At 36.7% G+C, this 12,838-nt stretch overlaps 2 protein-coding genes across 3 annotated transcripts in view; one reads left to right on the forward strand and one right to left on the reverse strand.

Annotated features, from left to right (window-relative positions):
- LOC140952158 (telomerase protein component 1-like) overlaps positions 1 to 358 on the reverse strand; it is a 24,696-nt gene extending 24,338 nt beyond the window's left edge. Inside the window, exon 1 of the mRNA XM_073401583.1 lies at positions 1 to 358. This exon is cut by the window's left edge and continues 135 nt beyond it. Within this exon, the coding sequence (XP_073257684.1) occupies positions 1 to 171 (171 nt within the window). The 5' untranslated portion in view covers positions 172 to 358.
- A 308-nt stretch (positions 359 to 666) lies between these two features.
- On the forward strand, positions 667 to 12,395 carry LOC140951625 (ubiquitin carboxyl-terminal hydrolase 14-like). Of its 2 annotated transcripts, XM_073400918.1 has the most exons (18): positions 667 to 757; positions 835 to 980; positions 1,645 to 1,677; positions 1,758 to 1,862; positions 2,894 to 2,997; positions 3,559 to 3,676; positions 4,561 to 4,623; positions 5,286 to 5,421; positions 6,090 to 6,108; positions 6,740 to 6,822; positions 6,938 to 6,969; positions 7,095 to 7,160; positions 7,815 to 7,907; positions 8,216 to 8,338; positions 8,824 to 8,902; positions 9,400 to 9,507; positions 10,354 to 10,428; positions 12,009 to 12,387. In XM_073400918.1, the coding sequence occupies exons 1-18, from the start codon at positions 742 to 744 to the stop codon at positions 12,071 to 12,073; spliced, it is 1,464 nt and encodes a 487-aa protein (XP_073257019.1). In that variant the 5' UTR covers positions 667 to 741; the 3' UTR covers positions 12,074 to 12,387. The 2 variants fall into 2 exon arrangements, with proteins under 2 accessions (XP_073257019.1, XP_073257020.1); XM_073400919.1 differs by lacking the exon at positions 10,354 to 10,428 and having other exon boundaries at positions 12,009 to 12,395.
- Positions 12,396 to 12,838: the final 443 nt, after the last annotated feature.

The following is a 12,838-nucleotide window of genomic DNA, read 5'->3' on the forward strand; positions in this document are numbered from 1 at the left end:
TTCAATCTCTTTCCAGCATTTATCAACAACGGCTTGGATCTCTTCATCTGAAGCTTGATTCAGCAAATTCACGAGCTGATCATTTCCAAACGTTTTTGCATGACCAACATTTTGATTCTCTACATTGTCCACGCGCGTTACATGGCCCGGTTTGAAGAGTTCTTCAGTCATTTTCTCTTGCTATACGATGAGCTCCTCGCTCGCTTGAATTCCCGCAGCAGATCCTTCATTGTCTTCACTGGTTCCGGTTTTTGCTTTTTCCGCATTACAATCTGACACATCTGAGCTGAACTCATTCACGTTCACATTGCAGTGTGACTGCGAAATAATCTCATTACCTGCGACACTTGCAGAGCTAGAACGTTCCTCATTGTGACAGTGTATCAAAGGTTCGTTTAGCTGGGATTTCTGCTCCAGATTTGGACTTAACTTCTTGTTGCAAGCTGATAGATTCGTGCCATTTGATTGTTTTCCTTTCCCTGGCAAATCATATGAACGTTTCCCGCCAATCGCCCGACAAACTAAAGGAACTGCCATGGCAATGACAGCACTGTGATCTGTGCTTTTTCAGTCACGCAGACAAGACAAAGATGTCAACCGAGAAAAATTAAGCTCTAGTTGGTCAGCGGAAGCACTAGTCCCTTTAATAGTTACGTCAAATATTTTACACAAAATTGCTCAAAGAAGGAAGGCAAGAAAACTTTGAAGTGAATTCTTGCAGTAAAGAAAATTTTATACAAAATGCCAGTATTTACAGGTAGATCGACGACGTTATGTCCTCTTCTGTGCCAATTTTACAGTTAACCTGTATTTACTTTTGTTTTTCTGAAACAGTGTCTATAAAGTGGGGAAAAGAAAAATTTGAGAATGTCGAGTTAAACACAGATGATCCTCCTGAAGTTTTCAAAGCTCAACTTTTTGCTCTGTCGGGAGTTAATCCGGAGAGACAAAAAGTCATGCTTAAAGGATCGGTTTTAAAGGTACGTTGAGAAATCATTTACTGTAAAGCTTTTAAAGTTGTGGGTTTTGTGATTCATGTTATGACACAACACTCGTGTCCATTTCTCACTGATTTCTTCAAGTTCAAACACGTGACACTGATTTTGTTTGAGTAAGCGTATGTGGAACGTGGTCCATTTACATTCTACTCCCCCAGGATCGGTTCTTTCCGTTCGCAAGAATAGTTTCTCCTTTACACGATCTTGTAGGATCTAGGTCCGACCATTGATGTTGCTCACATAATCATTTTCCCTCGAAGGAGGGGTATCTGATAAGTTAGCTGTCCCCTGTCTGTCTACCTGTCTGTCTAAAGGCGCTTTCCATTTCTCAGAACTGACTGGCCAGCCCAATCCCATCGTAATGAGAATTTAATTTTTAAGCAAAACTAACAATCCAGATCAGTCAAATCCTAAATATTATGCACAAAGGAGATGGTTATTCAGCGAAACCTCTTGGAAAAAGCCTATTTTATTGCCAAAATGTTTGGTCAGGCCATGATCCAGCTGGCCAGTTCTGACTTTTGGAAAGTGCCTTAATTATGATAATTTTATACCATATCAAAAGACCTTAAATGATAAACAGCCTAGAAGTTGAAATTGATTTTGATTAATTCATTCATGTATTTTATATTATTTTAAAATCCAGGATAATGACTGGGGAAATTTCAAGATAAAGAATGTAAGTGCATTGATTTTATTGAAACTATGAATATGTGACTTCAATGTTTTGAGGAAAATTTTTATTTTTTACTTTTTCAGGGTATCACACTGCTTATGATGGGATCTGTTGGTGAATTGCCGCAAGCACCTGCTGAGAAAACAGTGTTTGTTGAGGACATGACAGAAGCTCAGTTAGCATCTGCTGTGAGTGTTGTGTAATCCTTTAAAGGTGATGTTAAATGGGACGATTTGCAACAACGATTTTTAGCGCAACACAGTATTACAATGCTGGAACAATGTTGTAACCATTCAAAACAATGTCGCAACAATGTTTCAACGCTGTGTTGCGTTGAAAATCGGCTTTGCGAATCGTCCTGTGTAACATCACCTTAAGTCTCAAGAGCAGCTAACATCAATTTTCTTGTCAGTCCTATTATAAAGAAACCTGCATCGAGTGGATGCCTTTGGGGACTAGAGAATGCTTATACAGGGTGTCCACTTAACACGGTTTTTAATAGTTAACATCATATTAGCTGTCAAACATCAAATACCATCCAAATGAACAGTGAAAACATTTTGGATGTCCCAGAGACTTTGACATTTGCATTTTTTATTTAAATTGACAAATCAAAGCTCTGTGAACATTGATGACAACTAAAATTTCAAGAGAATATCATTTAGGGCTTTTATACCAGGTACCGCTTCTGTTCATTTGGCCTATAACCCATCCACATACAAATTCTCCACACTGATCTCCATACATTTCCTTTAAGAATAAGTTGAAAGAGGTTGATAAAAAATCAAAGCATTTTGTCTTTGGTGATCATTTTATTAAATCTGCATAACTTTATCTCTTGACAATGTATGGAAATTGTTAGGGGAAAATTGGTATTGCTCACTATTGGCATTTAAAGGGGTAATACTCTTGTCCAAAAAGAATGTCTTAATTTTTCAAATACACCTGCAATAAATTGTGGTGGCAAAAGCTGAAGGAATGGACAAGCTAAATGACAGAGGAAGGAACTTTTGAATTTTTAGGAGCTAGTTAAGTGATAAATGTAGTATGCACCAGCATTCTCTATGTACATGTATATCATACAAAAATCAGACCTTGTACAATATATTCTGCGCTAGTGGAAATTAGATCATAGTTTAACTCTTTAAGAAGTTCTTACCCAGTAAATATTTTCTTGTATATTTATTATAATTGTATTACTTTGATGGATACTTTCTAGTATGACATGCCAACTGGGCTCAATAACCTGGGAAACACCTGTTACATGAATGCCACAGTGCAGTGTCTGCGGAATGTACCAGAACTAAAGGATGCACTCACAAAGTAAGAAGTTTTACCATAACATTGCTAGACTGTTCATTTGATGAAGGTAGTGATTAAGATGATACAGTGTATAATTTTCAAACTTATGATCTGGGGGCCAAAATACCTGTAACGTTATCTTTGGTTTCAATTTGTCTTACTTTTTTACCTCTTTATTTCTCCTGTTTTGTATTTGCATGTTTTTTGTACCTATAATTATTTTTTAAACAATTATTTTTTAAACTCACTTGGAGTCACTTTGGGGGATGCTGAAATAAAAACCATCACCATCATCGTCATTGTTGTCAACATCACCATCATTAAATTTCTATCATTATTATTAGTGTATTTACAAAGGGTGAGACAAGAACATGTCTTTTTTGTGTTGCTATTTTTGCTATGGCTATTTAATTCTAATATTATTATTAGTTTTCTTTGTGATCACCTCAGAGTTGAGGATTACAATTATTTATTTATTAAACTATTTTAGATCAATTGCCCTACCCATACCTAACACAAATTATGTAATGTGATGCATAAACCTTGTACATGTCAACCTTTTGTTTAACTTTTATTTAATAGATACAAGGCCGTTGGAATGTCAGCAGATTCAGCACACTTAATAACAACAGCACTGAGAGATCTTTACAAAATCATGGATAAAGCTCCAGAGACTTTACCTCCTATTGTTTTTTTACAGGTTTGACAGATACAAATTCTTTTGGTGGTGCACAGAATAACAATGTTAAGCTAAAACATTCACAAAATTCATTTCAATTTCGTTTGGTGTATTGTCCCTTAACATTTTCCTAGGTTTGTTTATCTCTTATGGTATTAAAAGGCGATTCAATTCCAATATTTCATTTTGGTTGTTATGGAGAGATTAAGAGTCAGGTTTATGGCAGACGTCAGATTCAAGTTGAGAATTTCTCAGAATGGAAAATAATCAGATAAAAACTGTCCAGAATAATAATTCTTATGGATAAAATGGTCGTGAAAAGTCTACTTGTTTTTTAGTGGAAGTGATAAACAGTAAACAGAAAACTTGTTTACATGTTACAAATTCACATTTTGCAATTTGGTGTAAATGTTGTACAGTTAATTTTTTATCTCAGGTAATTTTTATTTTTCCTTTGTTTTAATTTCATTAGCATACATTACCATACCCAAAAACAAAATAAAAACAAAAATTAGCTGAGATGAAAAATTAATTACAAGTTACCTTAACACTACTCTTAATATCTCTAATAATAAAATGAACACACCACTGTAGTAGGGAAATTAGGAAATTGTGAGTCAAACTAGGCTGACTTTTAGTTAAACCTGAAAAAGGATTTTACCTACATCATGTACACCATACATGTATAAGGACCTTTCAATGGTGGAGCTGGTTATTTTTTATATGAAAAGGTCCTCTGATCCCAGTTGTAATAAATTCTTCCAATTACCTTCAACTTGGTTACCTTGACAATGCCATCACAATGACACTAAAACATTGTCTTTTTTAACTAGTTTTTTTTTTAACTTATCTGTAAAAATGCTAAAATGAAGTCTTAAACCCAACAAAATACAATCTCTTTCTAGATTCTGCACAATGTTTTCCCACACTTTGCAGAGAAAACAGAACAAGGAATATATGCACAACAGGTAAACAACAACAATGACCCACCTTGGTGCGCAGTACACAACTTGCCTTATAAAGATTCATCTTGTACCTCAGTGCTAAATCCTCGTGAATCGTCCCTGAGAGGTGAAAAAAACTCGTGATCTGTTTTTGGAACTTTCTGTAAGACCTGTAGATTCTATTTCTATGTTTGGTATCTGCTAGTCATCTTCTTCTATGGATTTTGTAAAAAACTTGACAATTAAATGAAGAAAAGGGACTGACAGTTGCCAATGACCATATTTTCTTACAATAATGAACAACAGCATGTAATATATTTCACATATGACATCAACATATTTTTCTGGCAATAGTTTTCAACAACAATAATGCACTTATCAGCAGTCATCCCAGAGCTTGGAAGCAAATGTTCCTCCATAATTTTCCTTTATACCGGTAAATCTCACTTCATTTCACAGTACATGGATAACCCCACTCCCCTCAGATTAAAAAAATCATCATCATCATTGTCATCATCATCATTATCACTACCTTAACATGTTAAAAATTTTTGTTGATATCACACTCTTCCCAACTCTTTCTGTCACCCCATTAAACAACTTGACTTTCCCACGTTTTTTTAACTTGTTATTTAAAGAAGCAAATGCGCAGAATTGTGCTACTGATTTTTGTTTGTATCATGTAGGATGCCAATGAATGTTGGACACAGGTTGTTCGAATGCTGCAGCAAAGGTTACCTGGCATAAAATCCACAGAAAGTGGTGAACAAGCTGAAGCTGCTGCTGCTACTGCTGCAAAAGGATTCATTGATCAGTATTTTGGTAAGTGGCATGTTTCATCCTTTCAGGCCTTCAACAAAGAAGCTACCTTTAAGTTTGGAAGAATTATTTTTTTATATAACAGGGGTACATTATATCAATCCGTTATCCCATGTTAATTCAACTGGGATGAAGAAAATTATTCTTATAACAAGGTTTTCATTATTTAGGGGGTTAATTTAGAGGGGTGGGGGACTTATGGGGAGGCTTTGCCTTAAGGTCCAACCTCTTAATTACCCTTTTATATACCATTTTTATATGCCTTCCACTGAGGAATGCAGGTACCCCTTTAACAAACCTACTTGATAAGAACAGATAATGGCTAAAACAGAAAGGCTTCTTAACATTTTCTTGTAAGTTGAAATGATATAGCCATAAGACATGTCTGATGATAGATTTTCCAACCATTTTGTACACTTAAGATCGTGAACTCTCTACCCTTTGATTTAACTGATGCCTGAAAGGGGATGCTTTCTGGGTGGATCCTCCCTGGATCAGCCATTATAGGGAGTATTCCCAGGGGTCATACAAGTCACTCTATTTTGTTGTCCTAAGCCTCGTAGAATGTGGGAATTGTCTTACTTACCAAAATAGTGCTAATCATATCAACACATCCACATGGTGCTCATACATTATGATTGCAATCTTTTCTTGTTTTTCTTTGCTTACAGGAATTGAATCAGAGTCTGTGTATCCTTTGTCATTCACATATACAGTTATTTCGAGGTTGTCGGAAAAAAATGTGCATGCGACAATCCCGAATGCAATATGGGATATGATCAGTACACTGTTCCTGGCGACTGTAGCTGTCGAACCTACTTTTGTTGCTTTCCTTTAGCACTCGCAAACATATGTCCATGGCCTATCTTGCTATTCTTTCAAATTTTTTTGAAGAACAGTTAACTCAAAACTACCCACAATACCTATCGGGATTGTTGCGTGCACTTTTTCCAACAACCTTTCTCGAAATATCTGTATTCAAAACTTATTGCAACAAGAGTTTGACAGATGACTACCTGAAATAATAGATAGATAGACTCAGAGGTGATAGACTCAGAGGTGAAAATTGTTGTTGAAGGCACCTTCATTTAGTGAACTGAACAGCAAGCTACCAGCAGCTCAAATTTTCACTAAATTATGTTTTGAAATGGATTTGCATAAATGGATTTTGGCACTGTTTGGACTTCACCAGAAGTAAAGTCCGTATAACGATAACATAGGTGAGCAACCACTATGAAGATGTTCTACCTTTGAACTAAATCGTTATTTATATATATTTACAGGGATATTATTTAGTTATTTAACTTTAACATAGCTTCAGTATGAAGTGTGCTGAGGCACCTGATGAACCAGAAACAAAGTCCAAGGAAACTCTCTTTCAACTAAGTTGTTTCATTTCACAAGGTATGTTGTGGAATCAGCAAGCACTGTGTTTTAGATCAGTATCTATCATTGTTCGTTATGGGTAAGCGTTTAAGTAAAAAATTTTGTTTTTTGTTTATCTTTTTCATCTTTTCAGATGTGAAATACATGCACACTGGTTTAGTTAGTGTAAGTATACCCTTACCACTAATCTTTATTCTAGGTGTCAAATCATCCAGAATTTATGAACCTTTCTTGGACTTTAATGACTACAAGATGCATTCATAAAAGTTGTTTCTGTTCTTCTCTTTAAGCGCCTTGAAGAAAACATTGAAAAACACTCATCAACGCTTGGACGAGATGCAGTGTACACAAAGAAGGTACGTTTTTTTTCTTTTTTTGCGAGTGTAAATCTGCAAACAAAGTGGAAGGGCAGTTCAAATGCAGATTCCAAGGCGTTATCAAAAAAGAGCTTGTTTGTAAAATCAAGTATTATTGGCAACAGTTTCTAAAACATTAAACAAAATAGATTGGATCTATGCACTTGCCATATTTTCTGAATTAGATAAGGCGAGATAAACAGCTTAACTAACATCAAGTAGTAAATCTTTTGGAATAAATGTTAGGCTAGAATAGATTGGAACTTCAAACAGATGATGGGTCGCCAGTTCAGCTTTGAAATAGATACCAAGGAGAATTTAATTGACAAAATAGCGTACATACTGTTGGCAAATTTATGTCGTTTGATGGTGGGGTAAGCTGGTCTAAATTTTTGAGTGTAATGTTACCTTATCCACCAAAAATAACAACACGAACCTTTAGAGCATCTGAAATGGGGGATATATCTGCACACCTGAAATTTCCAAAGGTGCAATTGAAACAGTTGTTCTCTCTCTTACATGTGCTCACTAAGAGAGTTTCGTTAAGGACATCCGAACGAAATAATTAGTGCTTGTAAAACAGTTAATGGTAACAGTTAGTTACCATAACAACTTACTAAACTTTCATTGAACTACAATGTTTTTTTTTTCTAGTCAAAGTTGAGCCGCCTACCCGCTTACTTGACAGTCCAGTTTGTCAGGTTCTATTTCAAGGAGAAAGATGCAATAAATGCCAAAATACTTAAGGTAACTTGAGTTTTCATATATATGTTGTAGTTCAAATTTTTTCTTTGGTTTAAATTTTTCAAACTGGTGTGAAATTTGCAAACTGGTTTAAAATTTTTAAACACACCACTCATTCTCATTATTTGTATCTCTGCATGTAAAATACTCTGTGTAAAAGAAACTTGTGATATTAAGGTGTCACACATTTTAGCAAGTCAGCTCACCATTCATGGTTGAGCCACCTAATATGGGTTTCACCAAAAATATGTCTTGACTGTCTAAGATATATAGAAGTGTTAAGATCAGTTGTACTGTGTTTATGCCATTAGGATGTGAAGTTTCCATTGAACCTGGATGTATTTGATCTGTGCTCTGAAGAGCTACAACAGAAACTCATGCCAGTTAGAGCGAAGTTTAAAGAAGTTGAGGACAAGAAAGTGGAAGAAGCAGCGGTAAGAAAAGAGAACAGGCAGAAATTTTGATCTTAGAAGGGATTCATTTAGCAGCATATTGTAAGCCCCCACCCCTCAGTTATAGGCTCGTCGGATCAATTTAGGTTTCTGGGAAACTGCCTACCTACCCCTCCCCTAAGCCATCATTTTGCCCTAAGTAAGAAGTTAGTGTTAATGTTAGCTTAGTGGAGGGGGAGGTGGGCAGTTTCCCAGAAACCTAAATAATTGACCTGGCTCATCTACTCAGCAATGTTGGAAAACAAGTTGCATGTTTTTTGTTGCCCATTTTTCTGTACCTTTACTATCATGTGGGGAGGTCTACAATGCTTCAGTCAGTTATCACACCCGTGTGGGGCTTTGGGGAGGAGAGGAGGGGGGGAGTCATTCAATTAGTCAAACCATTGTACAACGTATTGATCAGTCGCTAGTTTTATTTCCCTATCAGTATAATCTTTAAGCTGTTTTAATTATTTTCTTTGTCTCAGAATCGTAAAAAAGAGGGAGGTAAAGAACCGATGGATGTTGACAAGAAGACAAGGCTGGAGCCATTTTCTTTTCCAGATGGTAATGTGTTGTTTTTTTTAATAAGTTATATCATCAGGTACTCATCATACTTACCATCATCACTGTCATCATTATCTCCATCATTGTCATCACCATCAACATTGTTACCATCATTTTTACAACTACTACCACCAGAACTATGTTAAGATGAAACAAAAATGGATTTAACTGACCGTTCAAACAAGTAAAATCCAGTCAAAGGCGTGATCAGATTTCTTTATCAGCTTGCTTTATGTAAAACATGAGAGCAGGACCTTAGGCCCAGTTCAAACGTCGTATTTTACATGTGCCAAATTTAATGCTAGTAAGGAAAATCTATTGTTCTGGCTCATTTACATTAAATTGGCACTTGCAAAATACGACATTTAAACCAGGCCTAATTAACATTTACTGCGAAGTTCCTCAGCGTATTAACTCTTGTACATACCTAGGCTTTAGAGACCATTAGACTACTCTTATGCAGTTTTGTTATGATTGATTGAGTGTTCTCTCTGTAGATGTTGGCTCAAACAATAGTGGATACTATGAACTCACAGCAGTGCTTACTCATCAGGGAAGATCCTCATCTTCTGGGCATTACTTAGCTTGGATACGAAGGAAAGGAGGTACAATAAACTGTGGAACCCTGGGCAATGTTAATTTTCCTTAGGGTTCCCAAGCGTCTTGAAAACCTTGAATATTAATAGAGTCCTTTTTCAAGGCCTTGAAAATCCTTTAAGTTTTCTTTCGTTGATTTAATCCTTGAAAGTCCTTGAATTTTAATCCAGGAACATTATTTTTGCAAGATTCTTGACCAACATCCTACAAGATCTTGTAAGAATCTTGACCAACATCCTACAAGATCTTGTAAGAATTTTGACCAACATCCTACCAGATCTTGTAAGAATCTTGACCAACATCCTACAAGATCTTGTAAGAATTTTGACCAACATCCTACAAGATCTTGTAAGAATCTTGGCCAACATCCTTCAAGAACTTGTAAGAATCTTGACCAACGTCCTACCAGATCTTTTAAGAATCTTGACCAACATCCTACAAGATCTTGTGATAATCTTGACCAATATCCTACAAGATCTTGCAGGAATCTTGGCCAAAATCCTACAGGATCTTGTAGGAATCGTGACCAAAATCCTACAAGATCTTGTAAGAATCTTGACCCAAATTCTACAAGATCTTCTATGAATCGTGACCAATATGCTTCAAGATTTTTAAAGGTAGGTTCCTACAAGACGCTTTCGAAGATCTTGCAGGAATCTTGATCAAGATTTTATATGATCTTCGTATTAAGATAGGATAATATGGTGGATAATTTCCAACTGGGTTGCTTGCGGTTCGGAGTTTCACCTTGAAAGACACTAACATTCCAGTAGTATATAATATGTCTAGTACTCACGGTTTTCCGATTCTACAGGAAAAGGATCTGCCTGATTATGCTTGTTTATGTTTCACAGATAATTGGGTAAAATGTGATGATGATAAAATGTCAAACGTCGCGTCGGAAGATATCCTTAAGCTCTCTGGTGGTGGTAAGTGTTTGTCTGGGGGGGAGAGGACTATCGTATCAAAATGACGATGACGCTCCTCGAAAAATAGAATAAAACCTCTTAAGGGGACCAATCTGGGCGTGGTACAGGCTTTTATGTGACCCCTAAGGGACCGGTCATTATTTATCGCCTAGGGAGGTCGGAGGACTTTAGGGGTGATCACTTGATTTTTAGGAGAACTAAAGGGGGGATCAGTCGTAACTGAGAGCTCAAAAGGGGGGAACACTGAAAACTTCGCAAGGATTCAGAGGGGGAAGCACTCCAATTTCCTTGGACAATGAAGACATGGCGGGGGGGAATCACGAAAGTTATCAATAGTTATTGGGGGTATCACTTCAGTAAAGTAACATTCAAAGGGGGGATGGGCTACATTTCACCGTGTTTAGCCCTAAATCCTCCGATCCCCCTCCTCCCAGGCGATAAATAATGACCGGTCCCTGAAAGAGATCATACTCGGGCTCCAACACAGTAAGACGGCATTTGATGTTGTAATTTAGGTATTTGTTTACGTACAACCCAAAGCGATAATCTCCCCGGGCAAACAAATTGGCTTTCCGTCCTTAACACCTTAAGTGAAACAAGAATTTGCAATTTATTATCCCTAAGCACCCCGACGAGCATCTCCGTCTATACGCAGCTTAAGCAAAGTCGTTTTTGAGCGACACACGTCAACCGGAAGTGAGGTATTTTTCATTTTAAAATACCTTGGCGCTACAAAATTTGTTTTACTAAGTTTCTTTACTGTTATGGAGACGACTTACCGAAAATTTGAGCAAAACCACCGCCCATGAATGAAAAAAAATCCACTTGCGGTTGACGTACGTCGCTTAAAAACGTCTTTGCTCAAGCTCACTATTTTCTTAAGGTAGTTCCCCCCTCTCCCATGAAATACCATTCTAGAAAGAAACGAAATGGTCGATGTTGAGTGGCAAAATTGCGTTTTCTTTAACTGTCAGTTTTTTGGGGCTGCCTGTTGCACAGTCCTTTGAGATTTTACGTTTAGCAGATCATTTGACATTTAAGGAAAGTGAGTTATTTACGAGACACAGTGTTTCATTATAAAATCAAATAGTGAGAAGAAAGTCAAAAACACGATGCGAAGCGGACTATGTTTGACAAACGTCGAGAAGTTTTTGATGTTGTGATGAAATACTGTGTCGAATATTTGATCTCACGTCTCAAGAAGAATGATTTTGAAAAGAGAAATTTAGGAAGTAAAAATAAGGAGCTTTTCTTCTGATTTACAAATTTTCTTGATTTTCCTAATGAATCATTAATGAATTGAAGAAGCAAAGTGCAGTAGCATTCCAATCATTTCGAACTAATCGACCTACAGGAACGTTCCGTGAAGTCTTACGTCTCTCAGTCTCAAATTATAAACCAAAAACAAAGGATTGTGTACGGTAAAGGAGCTCTGCAGCGCCGTTGTTTTTATTGTTTTGGCAGTAATCAAGAGGCACTCTTAGTCATGTGATCCAAGTTTCATCCAAATTGTAGCTTACTGAACTGTAGGCCTAAATATACCTTTTTATGCTGACCTCTTTATTTTTTTCTTCTTTCAGGTGACTGGCATTGCGCTTATGTTCTTCTCTATGGACCTCGTCAGCTGGAAGTTGTTGATGAATAATTAGCTCCATAAAAGGCTAAATAATGGAACGATTCCACTGTTTTTTGCAAATACTCTTTTCGCTTGGTGCACTTAAACAGACTTTGTGTTTGCGTTCAAAATGTCATTAGGCGATCTGAAGACGCAAGAAATACTCCAGAAATTACTGAGTCAAAAGCATTCTGGATCCGAATTTACAATAAAGAAAGAAACAGCTGTAAACTCTGAAATTGTTGCCGACTTTCAGCTTTACTTGTATATCATTTTATCAGCAGGTCAATAAAACTTGATGCAAGATTGTTAACCTTAGCTGAAGTAATCATGTGGGCATGATTAAAATAAATCGCTATAACCTCTTATCAAGCAATAACTTCCTAATTCACTTTAAACCAAGAGCGGAAGAGACATCGTACCGTTCGCGTTCCCTACCCGGCGAAACCACGGACCCTGTCATGAATGCTGACGTAAGCACGCTTCTGACTTAGACTTCGCTTGGAAAGCGAAGCACGAGGAAAGTCACCGTCACTTAAGCGGTGTTTATCGGATATGAATTTAAATGAATTAAACATGTGGTTACATAATATAACGAAACGAAAACGTTTTGAGTAAAGTCAGGGTAATGTACATGACAATCTGAAAATAAGACAATTGTTTTCATATTAGAACACGCCATTTTCACGGTGACTTCATTTTAGGACGTTAATAAAACGGGGAACTAGCACGGGGATCGGGAAAATGAAAAATGTGAATATATCCTTGTTAGTACCTTCATTACCCATTCTCCAT

This window comes from Porites lutea, chromosome 11 (assembly GCF_958299795.1).
Source record: "Porites lutea chromosome 11, jaPorLute2.1, whole genome shotgun sequence".
Taxonomy (NCBI): Eukaryota; Metazoa; Cnidaria; class Anthozoa; order Scleractinia; family Poritidae; genus Porites; species Porites lutea.